The sequence below is a fragment of the Cricetulus griseus genome, chromosome 6 (genome assembly GCF_003668045.3).
Source record: "Cricetulus griseus strain 17A/GY chromosome 6, alternate assembly CriGri-PICRH-1.0, whole genome shotgun sequence".
Taxonomy (NCBI): Eukaryota; Metazoa; Chordata; class Mammalia; order Rodentia; family Cricetidae; genus Cricetulus; species Cricetulus griseus.
In genome coordinates this window covers 10,849,348-10,870,666 of record NC_048599.1, presented here as the reverse complement: position 1 = coordinate 10,870,666, position 21,319 = coordinate 10,849,348, and the positions used below count along the sequence as shown (strand labels likewise).

Below are 21,319 nucleotides of genomic sequence, written 5' to 3'. Positions count from 1 at the left end.
GTTTGGGAAACTGAGTCCCAAGGACACAGAAGAGGACAGACTTTGATAGACACTCCCAAAGCTAAGCCACTGACCAGCAGGGTGGCTCACAGAGATGGTTGGCATCAAGGACAGGTTTTTGTTTGTTTTTTCTTATTATGTGTTTTCCATTTTTTTTTTATGTTTTTGGATAGGGTATTATGGAGCCCAAGGAGCTTAGAACTTGGTTCATAGCTAAGGGAAACCTTGGACTTCTGATCTTCCCGTGTTTGCCCTCCAAGGGCTGGCACACAGGTGTACCAGCATGCCTGGATTAGCGATCAGCCCGCTCTGGGGATGTTACCCAGTGCTTCTAGCATGGCATGCAAGTGCTCCACCAACTCAGCCACATCTGTTCCCTCTTCCCAAGTGTTGGTTCCGCCACACCTGATCCCGCCAATTTCTGAAGGTACAAACCCTTTGGCTCAAGTTAACCAGGAAATGCCTTCCTGTGAGGCCTCTTTCCAAGACTCCACACAGAGTGAGGGTGCATGGGTGAGGACGCCTCTCAGGAAAAGTGACCCGAGCGGGAGAAGGGACAGCTTAATTCCCTCAAGAAGCAGATCTGCACAGGGAGGCAGGAGGCTCGGGCACATATGCAGCTGTCTGAAAAAGAATGCATTTTCTGTCTTCAGCAAGGCTTCAGAGCTGCTGTCTGGCCTTTGTCTTTGGAGGGGGTTGAGAGTGTATGACACCGGCCTTGAGTGAGTCACCGAGGGCAAAGGTCTCCTGAGCCTTAGTCATGCCATCCAGCCTAGAGTCTGGTTTCCTCCCAGCCTGGGGTCAGTACTGTCCAGAGAAGCCCACCCAGGCCCCAGGATCACACCCCAGGGTGAACAGGTGCACATGGGATTGTTGATAAAGTACCTCGAATTTCCTCATCATGCTCATTCATGGAAAAAAATACTTTCTGAGCAAAAATGTTTCAAAATATATTTTAAGCACATACATAATTCTATTTATTAAACAAAGCCCCAAACGACAGAGCCTTTGGGAACCTGGGAGCAATAAAGTGAGTCATGCTGGCTTCGGTGACTCAGTGGGAATGAGGGGATTCCACCGCCTACGACTCCTCTTGAAAAAAAATAATAATTTGCTTTCTCGACAGGTGATGGGAGTCTCTGCCATCAGACCTCGCCAAGAAAACCATCCAACAAAACAAGAAACTGGTTTCAAAAAATTTTAGATGTAGCGCTGAGTAATTCGATGTGGGCCGGTGTCCAGCCTACACCCCCGCAGGACACAGAGAGCCGGGAGTGGCTTGGCCGGGGCCAGGGGCCTGAATTAAAAAGGACCTACCAGCTAAAGAATTCCAACACCCCGTGTCACATGGAGGAACCTTCCAAAACACTGGATCGCGCCAGCCTTGAGAGTCACTTGGAGCCATGGCAACCCTGTCTCCTTAGCCAGACCACTTGTGTTTTTGTGTCCTTAGATTTTTTCCTGTTTTGCAATGTTTTGCTGGGACCCCCGACTCTGCCCAGGGCCAGGGGCCAGGGGCCAGGGTTCCCAGTGAGGGCAGGAACAGCCTGCCTCCCAGCCTGACCTTCCCTGGAAGGCTATGCATCTTTTATTTTGCAGAACACATGGGAACAGAACCGTCCCTCTGGCATGACAGGAGAAATCACTCCAGAGCTCAGATAAATGGTACTCTCAGGTTCCAGATCTTTTCCCCACTTGGCTAACCCAGGGTCCCCAGTTTTCTATCTTTATACCTCAGTCACCTTGTCTGTAAAATGGGCATAGCAAGGCACTTTTCCTTCAGTGTGACACACACACACACACACACACACACACACACACACAGACACACAAACACACACTTACTATGCACAGAGACTATTTCAGAAGTTGAGAGTGCAGGGAGAAACATCAAGTCCCTGTTTCCAAGGAGCCAACCGTCTCGCGTGGGAACCAGTGGGTCCCAGAGACAGCAGACAGACACAGGAAGCCACCTGGAGGTCGAAGCATGTCAATTGGCCAGGACGACATGACACTGAGTTAGGGTTTGAGCCATGAAGGTTTGAGCAAAACACTTCTCAAGGAAAGTAGCTTCCAAGTAATACAAGACGCCATGCATGTAGGAATAGGGGAAGAATATTACAAAGCCAGCAGCGCATGCCAAGGTCCTGGGGCATGAAGGAGCATGGAGCATCCGAAGACAGAATGAAGAGGGTTTCTTTGCAGCCAGGAAAACCAGGGGGAGAGATGATCAGCTGAGATCGGAGGAATGGGCAGATGCAGTCTCACGGGTCCCTGCAAGTCCTATGAAGAATTAAAAATAGTACGAAACTCATAATAATCCTTATTATGACTGCCGCTATAAATAGGACCACACTTTCCAAAACATGGGGCTCTCCTAACCCAAGCACCCTGGGGCCCCTCTCCTCACTCTTTTTCCACCTCCTCAGCTTGTCCTCCTGATGGGGTGGAAAGTGCCAAGCCTGTTTTAGCGGACAGCTATAAAAAGCATGCTGAGGTTCCCGGTGCCGATGACCAAACCCTGCTGCTAAGATTAGCCTGAAGCTGTCACCTTTTCTAATGAGAACAGCAGCTGGGATTCCCCTGCCTTGGAAAACTTCAGCCGCCCCACCCTGCATGCTGTGCCTACTGGCCAAGTGTCCATGGAGATGGACACAGGACCGGTTTTGGAAAAACCAACTTTAGTTACATGGATCTCCCTTGCAGGCGGTGAACCCTCGGGGTCAAAAGAGCAAGCTCTGCACCTTGCAAATTATCAAGGTCCCCCTGCTAGGGATGACAGGAGCCACACAGCCCTCTCAGGGAAACCCACTTCTTAGGGGATACTCAGGGTGCCTCAGAAAGCCTCACTGGTCCCTGAGATCTTGGTGTTGGTATGGAAGACTCGGCAATGCTATTGTACCAACAACTCTGCAGAACTCAGGGCTCTCCATTGCTACAACCTGGTTCAAGTCCATGCTTTGGGAGACAAAGGATCTCAGACAAATCACCCCAAGTCTGAGCTTTTATAGACCCTGGAGCCACACTGCCTGAACATAAGACTCATCACTACCAGGAACCAGCTGTGTGACCTTCATCTAATGGTCTCTGTGCTTAGTTTCACTATAGAACTTGGGGAAGAGTAGCTCATTTGGAGGGCTATCATTGGAATCAGATTGGCTAGCCTGGGCAAATGCTTAGATCAGAACTTGGCTCAAGACTAGTGACTGTTGCTTTTTAATGTCTCCTAGCTCTTTGGGTGAACTCTTGTCTTTATTCTTCCTTTGCAATGTTTAATAACAAAAGGAAAGAATGGCTTATTTGGCTTCCGATCATGGGTCAGAACCTGTCATTTCATGGATATCACAGAGGCAGGAGCCTGAGATAGCTGGTCACCCAGCTCATGCTTCTTGAACATTCTCAATGGGCTCAGCCTTGTCTGTGTGCAGATCCCAGCCTGTGTGCTTGCCTCCTATCTTCTCAACTCCACAGAATGGTGAATCACTTGCATTTGACAAAAAGAAATCCTTTCTCAGAGAGGTCCAGTAGTCTACTCAGGGTGGGACGGCAACCAAGCTCTGGATGCTTTCATTTCTGCTGTTGTGAAAAATACTCTGATAAAAAGCAACTCAGAAAGAATTATGGGTCAGAGCCTGTCATTTCATAGAGGTCACAGAGGCAGGAGCCTGAGACAGCTGGTAACCCAGCATCCATAATCAAGAGCAGAGGAGCAGTGCAGTCAGTTGCCTGTTTGTTCCTTATGTGCAGCCAGCTTTTTTTCACTCCTGTGCCTAAGGGATGGTGCTGCCCATAATGGCTACCCCCCCCCCCCCCCCCCCCCCGCTGCCAAGTTAGGATGACATTCCACAGACATATCAGTAAACCTGATCTAGATAATTCCTCACTAAAACTCTCTTCCCACCTGTGTGGTGGCACACGCCTTTAATCCCAGCAATCAGGAGGCAGAGGCAGGTAGATCTCTGAGTTCAAGGACAGCCTGGTCTGCAGAGTAAGTTCTAGGACAGCCAGGGCTACAGAGTGAAACCCTGTCTTGAAAGACCAAACCAAACAAACAAACACAAACCCTCTTCCTAGGTGATTCTATGTTGTGACAAGGTGGCACTAAGAACTAACCATCACACAATCTGACCTCAAAGCCTGGGCTTGGGACCATGCAGCTACCAGCCCCACCCCCCTCTCCTAAGCTTGTCTAACTCAAACCCACACACAGACATGTGCCTCACACAAGGCATGTGGCCAGAGCTCTGGAGGGCCACAAAGACAACCGCAGGAGTTCAAAGACCACAAGCTGTGATCTCAGGGCAGGCACATGACTTCCACATGACCCCCTACTCCAGGGAAGGGACTGATGTGCCAGTTTACGGAGGGAAGCCAAGCCACAGCCTGAGGCTACATACCGTTACGGGTGACGGTCTTGACCTTGACTGTCTGCTTAATAATAATGGCATAATAATAACTCAGCACACTGAGTTAGATGGGAAATGTGCCGTCATGATTGTTCGCACTGGCTCACCTTGACTTTTCATAGTGTGGCTGGCTCTGGAAACCGAGAGGGCTGCATAGCAGCCAACTGTTGTCAGATAATACTTTTATACACTATGAAGACGTGTCTCTGTTTACTTCATCTGCCAAGGCGCCTTCTGATTGGTTTAATAAAGAGCTGAATGGCCAATAGCTAGGCAGGAGAGGATAGGCGGGACTTCCAGTAAGAAAGAGGAACTTGGGGGAAGAATCTGAGAGGTGAGAGATTTGCCAGGCAGACACGGAGGAAACGGGATTGCAGTATGGAGGAGAGGTAACCAAGCCACGTAGCAGAACACAGATTAGTACAACTGGGTTAGTTTAACTTATAAGAGCTAGTTGGGAACAAGCCCCAGCTAAGGCCAAGCTTTCATAATTAGTAAGTAGTCTCTGTGTTATTATTTGGGAGCTGGTGGTCCACAGAAAGTCCAGTGACAGCCAGTGACAGCACTCCCTCACTCATTCAGGAAGCCGCTCATCAAAGCTATTGACCTGACACCTGGAACTCGCTGGCAGCCCCAGCAAGAGGGACTCAGTAGGTACCATTGTCCAGTCTTTTCTTATTAGTTCCTGTTACCACAAAAGGTCTGTCACCTACATTTGTATCTTATTAGCTTTCTCTCCTCATGGTGCTTTAAAGCCACATTTGTCTTGTCAGTATTCACAACAGGCCCGAGAATAGCATCCTGATGCTGGAGATGTATCCAACCTGGAGAACGCGCTGTTACAGTTCCCCTTACTCACATCCACTGAGGCGGCCTAGCACCTCACCGTGCTGCGATGGTTAATATTGTCAGCTTGACAAGAGCTAGAATCAGCTAAGAGGCAAGTATCTAGCTGTGTCTGTGAGGGGTGGTCTAGACGAGGTTAAATGGGATAGGAGACCCACCCTAACTGCCCGACCAAACCAAGAGGAGAACAGGGCTGAACACCAGCCTCAGGACTCTCCATCTCCTGATTGCAGATGCAGAGTGACCAGTTGCTTGTGATGGGCTGGACCCTTGAACTATGAGCCAAAGCAAACCCTTCCTTCAGTTGTTTTGTTAAGGTAGCCATCACTGCAAAGAGAAAAGTAACTAACCCTTGGACCCAGACCAAATAGAACCATGTCTCTACCTGGGTTACACAGTCTCAATAAAAAGGAAATGGGCTGATAACACACTATGAGACCCTACGGTGGGATGTACCCCATCTGTTTGTAGCCAGGCTCAGAGAGACCAGGAAGCATGGGGACACACATTCACGCAACAAAAAACATGAATGAAAATAGGGACTCGAAAATGTGTCTGTGTAAGTGGAGAGACCAGCAGAGTCCTGTGGGTCAGCCCTGCCTCCCGCCCGCCCCTGGTCTGTAAGAGCACTGCAGCAGGCCACATGGGTTTGTTTGTCCAGGTTGGAGAATCCCTAACACTTCTCTTCTTTTCCTACCTCCCCAGCGACCTCTAAGCCCCCAGGGTCAATTCTGATTTGCCCCCAGGGTCAATTCTGCCCTCACCAGAACAAACTGGGCAATGTGTGCAGGCATTCCAGTCATCAGGACTAAGGCAGAGCTCGGAGCACCAGGTGGGGGAGTCGGGGGTAATGGGAACATGCTCCATTCACCATGCTTATCCAGCAATGGTATCTGGAAAAGGACATGACCATAAGCCCCTCCCACCTGGGGGCAGGCTATGTGGTCACTTTTTTTACTTTTGCTTCCTACCTCAGATGCACACCCATTGTTCAGACCTCAGGCTTTTCACAGAATTTGCTCTGCTGTCCCCTCCTGCTGCTGTGACAGCAATGGGGCTTCCCACATCTGTTTGCTGCTCTCCATGTCCCCGCTGGAGGCTATCCCACGAGTCATTTAATCACAAGATTGTAACAGAGACCTCAACGCTACCCTTAGTGAGGGAGGCTCTGCCACTCCATCTAGGCCCCATGGCTGTCTGCTCCTAGACACCTTGCCTTCGATAGATGAGACCTGGTTTGTCTAAGGAGGTCCAGAGTTCATCAAACCCAACACTCAGATTTCCAAAAGGGCACCCACATTCCAGCTCAGCCTCTTCCCATTTTCCCCATGTTTCTCCTATGCAACAAACCCCACTGTCAAAGTGCCCACTGCACAATGACCTAGACACCCAGAGCCTGCTTAAGAGCAGCAAAACATCACCTCTCAGAAATAGGAAAAGGTCTTTTTTAAATGTTTGCCTATATGAGAAAAATATATCAAAACAGAAACAAGGTTGATGAGAGGGGACAAGTTTAGTCTCCACGGAAACAGCCAAGGAGCAATTCAAGCATGTCACCCCACATCAATGGTGACCTGTGTGGCTGTGGGTCACTGGAGAGGCAGCCAGAAGAACAGGAAGCTACCCAATAGGCTGAGTGTAGTGTGAGTCTCGCTTCTGTCTGGCTCAGAGAAGCAGGAGAAAGCGAGGGAGCGACTGACCTGGGGTCTTCTCCATGAACACAACCTTGGACTCAGCCGTGAAGTTCTGGCCCGTGAGGATCATCTGCTGGCCCCCGTACACCAGGCAGCTGTCCACATCTTGTCTCTCCACCATGGGCAGCTCGTGGGCAGAGCGCTGAGCTGTGGGCAAGAGGAAAAGAACGCCGTGACCCAGAGAAATCTGCTCCAGAGATGCAGCAGAAAGGGCAGGGATGGAAACCCAAGTGGGGACCTCCAAACATCCCATCCTTGGAAGAGCCACAAGCCACTCAAGCCAATTTGCCCTCACGACGCACTACTTGCTTGAATCCGGCTGTCTTCCCTGCAGGAGAGGCAGGGACATGACGGATTGGGTCTCATTCTCCTTTGTGCAGAGGCAGGCCAGTCCACAACCTTAACTCCATTGCTCAAGCTTTTTTTAATTTATACTTTTCAAGCCAGACTCACGGCCTCATGTGAACTTGGGGTGCAGCCAGCTGAAGTTTGTGTACAATTCTTACTGTAAGCTGCAAGCTCCAGGATCTGTCCCTAAGGCTTCATTTTTCCAGGGGTCCCCCGCCATCATTTGTTCCCATCATGTTTCTAGAACTTCTAGAACATTCTATTTCTCCCTGTCTTTCTCTCTAAGATAGATAGATGGTAGACAGACAGATGATGATGATAGATGCGTGGATGGATGGATGGATGGATACATGCATGCATGCATAGATAGATACATAGATAAGTAGTGTGTGCACACATGTGCATATTTTGCAGTGCTGAGGGTAGAACCCAGGTCCCCAGGCATTCTGGGTAAGCACTGTACTTCTAAGCACCAGCCCTCGCAACCTCTTAGGCATGCTCCCACCTTTGAGCATCTGTGCTTTCCTGGGCTCTTATCCCTCCCTCATCACCTCGGTCCCATCAGCCTGGCCTCCTCTGGGAGATTCCCTGGTCCATACTCCCACTTCTTTGCCCCCCCAACTCATTGTCTCCTCTGCTCCTTCCTGCTTAACCCTTCTCTGGAGAAAGGCTCAATTTCAGAGGCCGCATGGGAGCTGTTCTCATCCCCAGGAGAGAGGGGCTAGAGGCGGCTGAGTTCAGGCAGGCAGGTCCTTCCTATCTCTGCACACACTTCAGGGCATCCACAGTGAATGAAAGCTGGGGCAGGACAGACCTACGCAACATTCTCTGCCAGTAAAATATGTTCAAGTGCTCACAGCAGCCTGCAGAGGGTGTGGAAAACAGAGATTCACATTGAGCTATGGACTGGTCCCCACCCGGCTGAGATGGAAACCCTTCTCCTCAGCAGGCCCAGCACCTGGAGCAACCCCTCACCCTTTGTGGAAGGCAGGCTGCAGGAGACAATGAACAGAGTGAAGCAGGTGCATCACCAGCGAGGTGACAGGGGAACTCTAGCTGCAGCCAGGTCCTTCCTACTCCCTGAGGCCCCTCCCTCTCTCCCTCCACAGCCCTGCCTTCCTGGTGAGTCAGCTTGAGCTTCTGGCTCTTGTCCTAGAGCTTAGAGCTGGGCAGAAGGCCAGGTCTTTCCATGCCAGGGCCCCCGGACCTCCTCATCCGGGAGCCAGGAGCCTGAGCAGCAGCCTTGTGAGGCCCAGGCTTAACCCTTTCCTTCCATGTCATGGTACATATCACCCCCTCTTCCTCTGTCCCCAGGGCTGGGGAGCTGTACTGGGTAGCAGGTGCACTTAGGGACTTCCAAGGCTTCCACCCACTTCCCAGTGACTTGCCCAGCCCTGTGATCCTGATGCCTGGCTCAGTGCTCAAAGGCAACATAGCACCCCACTGCCTGTGGGCTCCAGGACTTTTGAGGAGCCAGGGATAAAACTGCTAATTCCTCCCACATGGGTGCATTATTAAGCCTGACTTTCAGTATGGAAGCCCCTTGGTTTTTAATTGAGCTACTGCTAAGGCAGGTTTACTAGCAGTGAAAACAGCAGCTACAGAGGCGGCTTCTCAGACTTGCCTTTGATGGAGTAGGGGTGGGGGTGTGGTAGGGGCTGCTGGTGATAGGATGCCAGCAAGAGCCACCCCTCCCACTTTACAGGTGGAAAACCTGAGTCATTGCTACTGGGGAGGCTAGCCAAGGGCTTGCAGCCAGCCAGGCCAGGGCCAGGCTGGGCGAGCTCTCCGAGGGGTGGGAGCCTTGCCGTGAATCACCATGTACTGTGCAAACACCCGGGGCTGGAGCAGCCTCCTCTCTGCACATCCCCAGGTCTCCTGCAGGCAGCAGCAGCAACCACCACATCTGAAATGGTACCTCCTTCCCTCTGAAGGGAATGGTGTCTAACAAAAACGTGAAGACAGCAAGCCAGCTTCCTGGAGGTCTTAGTGTCACACACAAGGTGACCAAGCCTTCCCAATGGGATTGAATGAGAAAGATGAGCCTCTGGCTCCTCCCCAGGCCCTCTGCACACATGTGTGCAAGCCCACAGCGATACTGAACAGAAAACCAGCCCAGCAGCCCACCAGGCTTCTGAAATTAGACTCGCAGGCTCGGTGTCTCCAGCTTTACTGTGGGGCCAATCCATGTACAACTAGAATATTCAACAGCACCCCAAGTCTCTGGTCTCTCCCTACTGAATGCTAGTAGTGCCCCATCTACCAGCTATGATACCCCAAAATGTGTGCATACATGGCTGGGGTCCCCTGGGGAAGAAGTGGGCACAAAGTCACTCCTAGCTAAGAGCTGCAGCTGTAGAGACTCTGACTTAAGAGTCTGGCTGGGGGCACCCCAGCTGAGGTTATTTAGAAGACAATCTTAATAGTCCCAGGTGACCACAGTCATTGTTGCTGTGTGGGATTGTCCTGCATCTGCTGTTTTTTGGCTTAATGACCCTGGGGACAAGTCGTTTTACCTCTCTGAGCCTCAAAGGCCTACTCTGTGGCATCATAACAGTGCTTGTTTCACAGGTAAGCTTCCTACAGATCATATGTACACACAGACATGGTTAGAACACGCTGGCACACTCTCTCATCTCAACCAACATGTCCAGGGTGGGTCTGTGAGTGAACAGAAGGTGGCACGCCCTTCCAGAATATTATCCAGCAGGAAAAGGAGCAGAGGACCGACACCTTGACAGTGCTGTTGCACATAAAAAGAATCAGGCACGGAAGGACAAATTTAACATGACCAGAAACATGTGGCCGGTGGCAGTACGTGATCACGTCTCAATAAGCTGGAATGTGCACTCCTGTCAGCTATGTGGAACAGTGAGTCCCCTTATGGGGTAGGCCGCATTTAGGGTGCAACTTCCTAGGAGACACCAGTGTCTCCATGCTTCTCAGAGGCTCCCTTCTGGAGCCTCTGAGCTCCAGGCAGGTTTGCTGACTCTGAGCACTAGGGCTTCTTAAAGGGGCCTCCCAGAATCTGCAGAGGTGTAAGGTTGAGGCAGTGCTTACTAGAAATCCAGAGATGCCTGACCACTCCCTGGGGTCCCTGTATCCATCTGCGTATCTTAGGCAGAGGCCAGAAGTGTGTATTTTATCCGTCTTCCCACGTGACTTCTCACACATGCTTCAGGGCTCAGTTCCATGTGGCAGAGGCCACCTGAGGACAGGGGGATCTCCTCCCAGGCAGTACCCCAGTCCTTGGAGAACCCCTCAGCAAAGCAAAGCAGTCCAATTAGCCTCCGAAAGAGGAACTGAGGAGAGGTGAGTGGCAGCTAGAACAGCCCTCCTGAGGCCCGCAGTTCTGCCTGATGCAACTTCCACCAGCTACTGCTGCTAATTAGAGCAACATGCAGGACGGAAGAGGGCTCTCAGGAAGCCTGGGTGTCCTGGGCTCTCTCCCACTGCTCCAATCAGCCCCTGAGGCTCCCGTCCAGCTATGTAGAGCTTCCAAGTCATCCCGATGCTCCTGACTATAGTTCTCCAACCAAACACTGCCTAGGTTCAAATCCATCCTTGTGAACTGGCTCCAGCTTGGGGACAATCCAGACCCAGACTCCTGCTTAAGCTTCCAGGTGGCCCCAGGTCTCAATGCTGCTCCCTCCAACTTCTGACACCTCACAAACTGTCTCAGAGTCTCATATGTTTACAAGTTCTGAATCCACTGGGCGCAGTGGTTCACTCTTCTCAGTGTCAATACTGACCTGCAGCCAAACAGTGAACAACTCAGAGATCTTGAGGGAAAACTCACAGGTCCATTTCCACGACTTTAGGGTGAGCGGCCAAGGAGCCTCCAGAGGGAGACAGGAGAGGTTGGCTGGGAAAGGTGTCTCTGCAGAACCATGGTTCTGTCAGAATGGAACAATTATTACAACAGAGGGGACCTCGGGTTCTGGCATGTCATAAGTATGGGTTTTTTCATACTGTATGATGTACATAACATTAAGAGATGAGGGCCCTTTGTCAGTATGAGGATGCTGCAATGCGCCTACAGAGTTCCAAGTCTAGCTCCATGACATCTAGCATCTGGGCCCCAGCAAATCGCTCCATCTCTCTGGGTGTTTCTTTCCATGGGTGTTAACTGCATTTACTTCTATTGTTGAATGCCATGAGCCCAAAGAGCAGCGTTGGGGACATTGTCAAGGGACACACTTGAAAGCTTGTGTGTAAGAGGGACAGATGAAAAGGGTTTGGACCCCAACTGAAGGACTCAGACTGAGCCCACTGTGGGAAGCTGTCACCCAGCACAGGCCAGAGGTGCCTCTGCCTCCCCAGTGAGGGTGAACTGGCCCAAACTGGCCTCCCCTGACTACGTGACCCCAGGGTCCTGTCTTCGAATAGCATCCTGGCATAGTAGATCCAAGCTGGGCCAGAAGGAGCTGTTGTATCCAACCCCAGGCTCTCTGTGACCACTCACTGCATCATCCCTAAAGGTTTTCCTCTAGTGGGGATTGTGCTACCATGTGACCCCAGTGGTCTCAGTCTCCTCATGTAGAAAGGGGACAGCACTTACGGTGTACGGAAGTTCCTACCCTACCTGACCATCCCTTCCACATGGCACCAGCTGTAGACCACGCTGCTCTTATTTCCTGGCCTGACCTTGATTTTTCTCCTTCCAGCACCATGGGCATTCACAAACATCTCTGTATTTAACAAGATTCTCCCTAGAGGCTGCATGAACCCCAGTTGATTGATGGGTTCCCCAGGCACTGAAAGGCCCAGGCTACTGAGACAGAGAAGAGAGCTGGGGCTTTAGGCCCTTCCTATGCAAGCTAGGGTTGCAATAAGCAGCCAGTCTTCCTGAACTTCAGCCTTTGAGGGGATGGGCTCTGAGGATCAGGCCTGCCTGGCTCCCTGGTACATATCAGTGCTCAGCAAATATGGCCCAATATTCCTGGATGGGGAAGCAAGGAGCCCATGGGGTGATGAGGCTGGAGAGAGGCTGGCACATGAAAGTCCATGGGCACACTGTGGGCAGTCTGTCAAGGGTGGCTCTGTCTGCCTGGTGCTAGGTGGCCGGATCGGGAAAGGGCTAGTGTGTGTGTGTGTGTGTGTGTGTGAGAGAGAGAGAGAGAGAGAGAGAGAGAGAGACAGAGACAGAGACAGAGACAGAGACACAGAGAGTGTGTGTGAGAGAAAGGCAGAGACAGAGACAGAGGGAGACACAGAGAGTGTGTGTGTGTGTGTGACAGAGAGAGAAAGATAGAGACAGAGACAGACAAGAGAGAGAGAGAGAGAGAGAGAGAGAGAGAGAGAGAGAGAGAATGTGTGTGTCATCAGGAAAGCCCTGGGGTCTAGGCTCCTAGCACAACAGTTCTCTTGGCAACTTCTGCCTGGTTGCCCACTCCTCCTCCAGCTGGTAGCCTGGTTTCTCCTGAGTGGCAAGGTGTGTGGCCCACTGTGCTTCCCCGTGTTTGCTGAAAGCTCACATGCACCTGCTGTTTCCCAGGCTGTGGTCTCCCTGTGATGATGTGGCAATAACCAGAGGCATAGTTAAATCTGCTTTGTAGGGCCACAGGCCTGTCACAGGTGACCTGTTCACCCTGGACCATCACAGGGTGTGAGTGGGTTACAACTGTGACCACAGCAGTGCTATTATGTCATACACATGCACTTAACCACACACCAGCAAGTGGGGTGTAATTACTCCTATTTTACAGACAGGGAAACTGAGGCGTGGCTCATTAAGTAGCTTCTCTGGGACTAAATGGTCAGTAAGTAGCAGAGGCTGGATTTGATCCCAGGTCTCTGGGTCCTGAACAGACTCCTAAACACCATTCCAAACTTCTCAGCCTCCTGTGGCCCCTGGCATCACTCAAAGTGATCTTGGGTCACTGCTGACAAGTATCTTGGGCAGCAGAGGCTGACAGAGGTTTGACCTGTGTACCCTCTCCCAGGGTGTGATTTTTTTTTTTCTTATACGCAGGGTCTCAAAGGAGACATTCAAGCACCCTGCAATGGGAAATAAAAAGTACATAAGTGAGAATGTGTGACAGCTGAGGACCCAGCAGTACCTTCTCAGGGTAGTTACCGGGAAAATGAAAGCCTCTGTCCTCGAAAGAACGCTGCTGTCTTTACCCTGACATGCAGACTGTGGGGCAGGCCAGCACCCGCTGCTGATAACTAAGCCATTGTATTCCAACAATTGAGTACTGCTCAGCCAACCATGGTAAACCATGGAATCAAGCAGCAGGAAGAGGTTCAGGAGCAGAATACTGGGAGAAAACAGCAGAACCCCAAAGCACACACTCTGTACATTCCTTCTGTTCTACACAGTCGCAGAGCTGGCAATGTCCATCATTGGTGACAGCAGCAAACCAGTGAGAGGCAGCAGCTGAGGGACTGAGAGGGAACTGACACGGCCAAGTGCTCTGTGTCTTGGTTGGAATGGTGGCGATGGGGGTGTCTGCCATTGCCAAAAGTCACTAGACTATATGACACCTCTGTGTAACCCACTGTTTCTTCATTACACCTCAATGGAAATGCATGTGTCAGAGAGACAAGCCCACACCTCCCTCCCACTCTGCAGAAGGAACAAAGTGGATTCATGTTGCGCCCTGGGTGGGCAGGGCCTGGTGTACAATTGCTTTAGGCGTTTCCTGAAATGTGGTTGTCGGGATGAAACTGCCAGTCACAGAGAGAACCTGCAGTTTTGAGTAGGGCTGCAGTGTGTCACAGATGGAGGCTCTACAGGGACTCGGGTCCCGGCTGCCAGCACCACACACACCGTCTCTCTATTTCCCAGCCCACTGGGAAGCCTCTGAAGACATCTCCCCTCGCTTCCTCAATGTCCTAGACCAGTCCTGGTGACAAGCCCCAAAACACCTGCCCTGGCCTTGCAGGAGGGGCATGAAGGATGTGGTACTCAGTGCTCAAAGAAGGACCTAAGGCCTCTGCTTTCTCTACCAGGAGCCTGTGTGTCAGGAGTTAACCAGCTACGTAAGGGGCAGGGAGGGAGCAAGGCCACGAGTTCAGACCCTGGGGGGGGGGGCTCCCTAAAAGTCTTCATTCCAAGACCACAGCCTAAATGGAGACAGAGCGTATATGTGTGCTTGTGTGTGCCTGTGTGTATGCGTGTACACATGTACATGTTTATGCATTTTTATGTGTGTGTATGTTTACACGCAAATGTGTGCATTTATGTGTGTACATACGTACATGTGTGTACATGGGCACATGTATGTGTTTTTGTACATATGTATGCATGTAAATGTGTACATTTATGTACGTATACACATGTATATGTACATATGTATTTATGTGTGTGAATGTGTTTGCACGTGTACATGTAGCATGTAAGTTCTTATGTGTGTGCGTGCATATAGACATGTAATATGTATGTGTTTATGTGTGTATGTGTATATGTAATTAAGTATGTGTATATGTATGTGTGTATGTGTATTATGTATCTGCATATGTCTATGAATGTATATGTGTGCATATGTGTAAATATGTGTGTTTATATGTATATGCACATGTGAACAAGCATGCATGTGTTATGTATGTATAGGCATATATGTATATTTAGTATATATAGGCTTTTATACGTGTGTGTGCATTAGTGTTGTTTATATGTGTATGTGTATATGTATACATGCATGTGCGCACATGTGTTATTTATGTGTGTGTTATGTGTTATTTATACATGTATATGTGTGTTGTTTGTGTATATGTATGTGTATGTATGCACGTGTGCATGTGTTTTTGACACACACATGATTCTAGGGTTCAGTCAGGCTTGAGCACCTGCCGCCTGTGTGGAGCAGTCAGCAAACAAACCAAGAGGAAGAGGAGGAAGACTCAGCCCCCTGGGAGCTGTGGAGCATCTGGAAGCAGAGGACCACATCAGGAAGGGCTGTGGCTAACGTGACCACCTCGCCCCACCCCAGGCCCACCTGATAACCCAGAATGGGCTTATTTGCAAGTAGGCTCTTTGCATGTGAGTAAGTTAAAAATGGGGGGGACCAGACCCAGGCCTGGGGTGGGGCCTATGTCTTCATCAGTAACAGAACTGAGGGAGACACCAGCAGATGTAAAAAGGACCCCAAAAGATGGAGGCAGAAACCTTAGCCATACACACACAGAGGTGAACGCAGAGACATGTGTGAGGTGCGTCCCTCCAACAGGGCAACCTCATGGCAGGCTTCTGGTCCCACATCTAGGGAAGCAGAAATGTCAGAGGCTTAAGCCACTGTGTGGCCACTGCTCAGACAGCCCGAGGACTTAGTCCAGGGTGAAGCCAAGCTTTCCCTTATGCAGAGGTGGAGTCACAGCTGAGACCACTGGGCAGGAGCCTGGGAAATACCTGGATGCTGAGTTTCTAGGTGTCAGGGTGTCAGGCCGTGCAGCAGGGAGCTGTGGCCCCTAAGACTGGGGTCCAGCAGGGAGAAACCCAACAGGCAACAAGACCACATTCCAAACAGCGGCGTCCATCGGTATGTTCACGAGCATGCTCTTGTCCCCCAAGCTGGGGCATGGGGGCACCGTTCCAAAATAAATAAGTTAGCCTTGTAAATATGGACCAGCCCACTCTGTTTTTCTTACCAGCTCATCCTCCCAATGGTGTAAAGTCTATTAGACAATAAATATTTATCCTCCCCTTCTGTGTCCACAGGTGTGAGTCACTAATTGTCAATATGTATTCATTATCTCCCTACAGGCTATAAACCAAGCCATACCAGCCAAAGTAACTCCTATGGAGCATCCTTGCATGGGTCTAGAATAGAACAAAGCAGAAAATAAAAACCAACAGAGGACTAGAGGTGAGGGACAGTGGCTGGCCAGCAGCTGAGGATGGCTCTTCCAGAAAAACTGCACCAGAGAAGCCTAAAGAAAGTTATTTCGCAGAACTGAAAAGTTTGGAACTCCAGCTTTGCTACTGAGTAAAATGGTGAATCACTTTACCAAGAAAGGCTGGCCTCCTTATCTGTCAAAAGGAGAAGATGAGGTGGCTGAAAGGGGCAGGGAACTGACAGATTTGCAAGGTTCAAAGGATTTTAAGATGCATTAACAACTTTGCAGAAGGCACACGTGTTTCACCAAGGCTCCAGAAGGCTTCAGAGTGATGTCAGACACACTGGCTTAAGGAGCCCAGAGGAGCAGACGGGACTGACAGACATCCTCTCCCCTGCCCTGCCACCGACCACAGTCTCATCCTGAAAGAGGAGAGCCCTGTCTGCTCAGTGCCTCCAAAAATCACAAAGGAGGAGTCTATGTTTCCTTCTAGAACAATCCTGAGACATTTGAACCCAAACAGGACAGGGGCACTCCTGAGGCCGGAGAACAGGGGCGAGAAGGTGGCTGTCACCTGTGTCTCTCCTTCCCTGCTGGTGGCTCTGGTCTCCCAATGCTGACTACAAGTTCCCCAGCGCCCCAGCTTTGCCTGGCTAAGCCACAGCTCCCACTGGCCCTTTGCTGGTTTCCATTAGTACTGCCCATGCCCTCTGACCTTGCTTCCGGCCCTGGCGGTCAGTCCTTCTGTACTTCCTTAGAGCAAATGGTCCTGCACTCTCTCCCTCTGTTCATTCACGGCTTAAGACCACTCAGATAAGCAGAAGCCTCTCAAAGGTTCTGCCTGGCTCTCTGAGTCTCTTGAACTTACTGCCGTTTTTATCAGTACTGCAGGTGAATGTTCCAGGAAGCCAGAACTGCCTTCTACATGCTAAAGGCAGGCTCTACCTTTGGGCCTAAGCCTTCCCCAATTGCTGTTTTTTAAGCCAGGAATTTTTTTATTCCTGTTTAATCTTTTAAAAATCAGCTTTGGACATACAGACCGTGTTTCCACATGAGAACACGGCTGCCGTCAGTTCACAGCTGCCTACTGAGAAGGTCAGGGTACCCCTGGTCCCCAGTCTCCACTGCACCCTATTGTCTGCTCCCACTCAGCCAGCCATTTTCCCCATTCCTACCATTTCCCTGGCTTCTGGAGGAAACTGACAAACAACAGCGGAGTCAGCCTTTACCACGCCCAGTAAAATAACAAATGAGATGGTCTTGAAAGCAATTTAACTCGAAACATGTTTATGACATAAAATTACCTTAAAGACAGACTGGAAGAGCCAAACAAACAGTTTTTATCCCTGAAACAATGTTTGCTTTCCTCTCCTTTATTCTTTTTAAAAGAATGACTAAACTTTCAAAAGCATAACAGATATCTGACCCTGTGTGTGTCATAGGCCTAAAATCCCAGTTGCTCAGGAGGTAAGAAGGTTGAGAGTTCAAATCCACACTGGGAAACTTAGCAAGACCGTCTCTTCATTTAAAAAAAAAAATGTTTTTTAAAACTGTTGGAGATGAGCCAGGTGGTAGTGGCACACACCTTTGATCTCAGTACTCGGGAGGCAGAAGCAGGCAGATTTGTGTGAGTTCAAGACCAGCCTGGTCTATAAAGCCAGTTCTAGGACAGTCAAGGTTACACAGAGAAGCCCTGTCTCAAAGAGGGGGGAAAAAACCTGTTGGAGAGGTAGCTTGGTGGTAGAGTATTTGCCTAGCATGCATGAGGCTCTGGGTTCAATACCCAGTACCACACACATATAGTCATACATGCACATGTGAAGACTGGCAGAACCCAGCCAGGCGTCATGCTCATCATCTTTCTCAAGGGAAGTTCTCAGAAACTTCACACCAGGCTTGAAATTTTTCTCTAACTTTACAACCATCTTTGGGGTTGTAAGCTTATAGACTATAAGCTTCTTGGGCACAGAGAATGTCTTACTGTTCTGTGGATGCCCAACCCTTGGCATGACCCCTGACCTCGATCCTAGACAGACCTCAATCAGCAGGCAGAGATGAGATGAAGACTGGAACACCACTGCTGACTGCAAGGCTCTGGATGGAGCTCCAGTCCCAGCCCCTCCTCTTCCGGGCATAGGCACTGGAAACTCAATCCTCTAACCTGTGAAATGGGTATGATGACCGCAGCAAGTGACCTGAGGCTGCTGTGAGCACATGGCTAGGTGCTTCCCACTGCATCTGCAGGGCTGCGGCTCAAAGCCAGAGCCATGCTATTGAGAGTCCTGTTGAATGGAGGGAGGGCGAAGAGAAAGAAGGGAATGTGTGTTCCAGGAACTTAATTGCAAATGTGTCTGCACCTCAGAAGACCACAGCAATATTTACACTTTTTTAATCTTTTAAACAAAGCCATCAGCTCCTCTCAGCTCCCATTAGCTGTCCTTATTTTTTATTTCCCACGAGGCCACAGAAGTCTCCACAAAAGCAAATAGAAGCAAAGACCAATACCTCCCCGGGTACAGTTTCTGCCCTCTGTCACTATAGACCAACTGTGTGTCCTTGCAAGTCCCATGGATTCCTGCAGGCCACCTGCCCAGGGCAGATGCTCATGTGTGGTCCCTTCCCCCAGAAACTCACAGCCCTGAGGCCTAACTTACAGCATTCAATGGGGTTGGACGCCGCCTGCAGGGAAATGATTCGGCCACTGGGCTCCGGGACGTGGACGCGGAACACCAGGCGCACCCGCGTGTTCTTCCTGCCGATGTCTGTCTCGCCCTTCCGCAGCTCGATGTCGGCGTTTCGAAGCTTCAGGATGCCTGCACAGTCGATGCTGCATAGGGGAGAGCCCCGGTCATAAGAAAGGTCTCACTGAGGAAAAGATCACCCACAAACCTGCCTGAGGTGGCCAACCAAATGCATCCTCCCCACAGCCACAGGGACTTGCATATCCCCCTGGGGTATTAGAACCAGAACCAAGAGGTCGAATTTTTATAAAGAAAGAAAAAAAAAGTTATAAGGTGCTTAGATCATCTCCCCAGTGGAGACTGTTTCTCTGGGGAAGTTTTCCTCATCGAGGCTTCTATTCTTAAAAGCACCAGGAAATCTGGAAGAACTGGCCAGGGCTAGTCCACAAATATGAGAGTATCCAGGTCTGTTGAATTCCACAAACAAGAAAGCACCCTTGCTCTTTGGAAATGCTCACCAAGGTCTGTAAAAGCCAAGGGCATGACTGACCACCTCTCAAAGGACTCGGGGCTGTGGTGTGAGACAGAGGAGAGAGGAAGGAAAGTGGACCCTGCTAGTGATGGGGACAGCACGGCCAGTGCCCTGCGACCTTGTACCCTCCCTCCCCAGGCCTCCTGCAGGCCTGAGTCTATTTCCTCATAAAGGGTTCTTTGATGCCAACACGAATGTGCCATGTGGGTAGAAGTGCTACATGGGTGACCTTCTGTGTTGTCACTGGAATTTTCTTTAGGGCCCATCGGTCTTTGTTTTTGTTTTACTTTTTGAAACAGGGTCTCATGTAGCCCAGGCTGGCCTGGTTTTAGCTACAAACTCCAGAATTTCCTGTCTCCATCCACACGCCCAAGCACTAGGATTGAGGGTATGTGTCACCATGCCTAGCTTTCATATAACTCTTCTTCAAAGGAAAAACATATAGGTGGGCCCAAGATGGGACAGTAACCAGCAATGGCTGTTGTGGTACCCACATTGAGATGCCCCCAGTCCTGTCACTCAGGCCCTGCTCACATCCCCAGGAAGCCCCTGTCAGCCTTACGTGGCCCTCATGTTGTTCTTTGGCTCCAGGGGGATCTCCAAGACCTTGGTGTTACCCACAATCTTCTCATAGCTGGTGGTGGTAACGGTTTTGCCCGTGATCCTGTGTACTTGGTAGAAGGCGTGTGGCTTAAGGATCCTCTCATCGGCTGTCCCAATGAAGATCTGAAGCCCCAGAGGCTTGTTCTCCATGTAGCCGTGGAGCTAAGGGAGGCAAAAAAAAAAAAATCTTTATTTATTTATTTATTTGGTGAGACTGTTCTAGTCTGACCACCAGAGAAGATCAGAGAAACACATGGGCAGTGACAGAGTGTGGCGTTTCTTATGGCCTGGATGAGTGCATGACCAGAAGCAGCCTTGGTGTCCAACCAGAGTGACTGTTCAAATAAGTTACAGGGATCTCTAAAATGGATGCTGAGGGGCTGGAGAGATGGCTCAGAGGTTAAGAGCTCTGGCTGCTCTTCCAGAGGACCTGGGTTCAATTCCCAGCACCCACATGGCAGCTCACACCTGTCTGAAACTCCAGTTCCAGGGGATCTGATACCTTTACACCAATGCACATAAAATAAAGTTAAATTATCTTTTTAAAAAAGAAAGAAAAGCACAGCTCCAGTGATCAGGCAGGCAGACAGACAGACAGACAGACAGACAGACAGACAGACAGACAAAAAGCACAACTCCAGTAATTACTGGCGGAGGCAGTGGTGGCACACATCTTTGATTTCAGCACTCGGGAGGCAGAAACGGGTGGATCTCTGTGAGTTTGGGGCCAGCCTGGTCTACAGGGCAAGTTCCAGGACAGCCAGAGCTACACAAAGAAACCTTGTCTCCAAGAGACAGAGATAGAGAGTAAGAGAGAGAGGAGGCAGGGAGGGAGGAAGGGAGAGGCCTAGAGACTCACACAGCTCTTGTTGACAAAGGTCATCAAGGTCATCTAAGAACATCTGTAGACAGAACTCACTTTTCACAAGCCAATACCCCAATTTGCACAGATTGATTTTATACTTTTAAAAAATAAAGAGCAAGACAACAGTGCAATCAATCAAGTCAAAATTAATTAAAGCCCAGAAGAAAATACACGTCACACATAGCAGGCAGTCAGCCAGCCTGTGGAGTGTATAAACACTCTTGAAGACCATCCACAAGGAAAGGTGACGAGGCTGAGGCCCACCTCTAATAGCCACCTCTAACTTCATGCTACTACCATAAAGAGTTCTGGAATTACACTGGGTGGTAGTGGTGAAAGCCTGTAATCCCAGCACTCAGGAGGCAGAGGCAGGCAGATCTCTGTGAGTTTGAGGCCAGCCTGGTCTAAAGAGAAAATTCCAGGACAGCCAGGGCTGTTACACAGAGAAACCCTGTCTCAAAAAAAAATGTTTTTTTTTTTTTTAAAGGAGCTTTGGAGTTTCAGCACACAAATTTGACAATAGACACCCCATGGCCCAGTCATGCACCCATCAATATACAACC

The 21,319-nt window shown here is 50.1% G+C and overlaps 1 protein-coding gene across 1 annotated transcript in view; it reads right to left on the bottom strand.

Annotated features, from left to right (window-relative positions):
- Positions 1-21,319, bottom strand: part of Nfatc2 (nuclear factor of activated T cells 2) — a 113,902-nt gene that overhangs the window by 35,451 nt on the left and 57,132 nt on the right. Inside the window, exons 4-6 of the mRNA XM_027423325.2 lie at positions 19,851-20,053; positions 18,730-18,902; positions 6,953-7,093 (exon numbers count right to left, since the gene is read on the bottom strand). Coding sequence (XP_027279126.1) covers positions 6,953-7,093; positions 18,730-18,902; positions 19,851-20,053 — 517 coding nt within the window. The remainder of the gene's footprint in view (positions 1-6,952; positions 7,094-18,729; positions 18,903-19,850; positions 20,054-21,319) is intronic.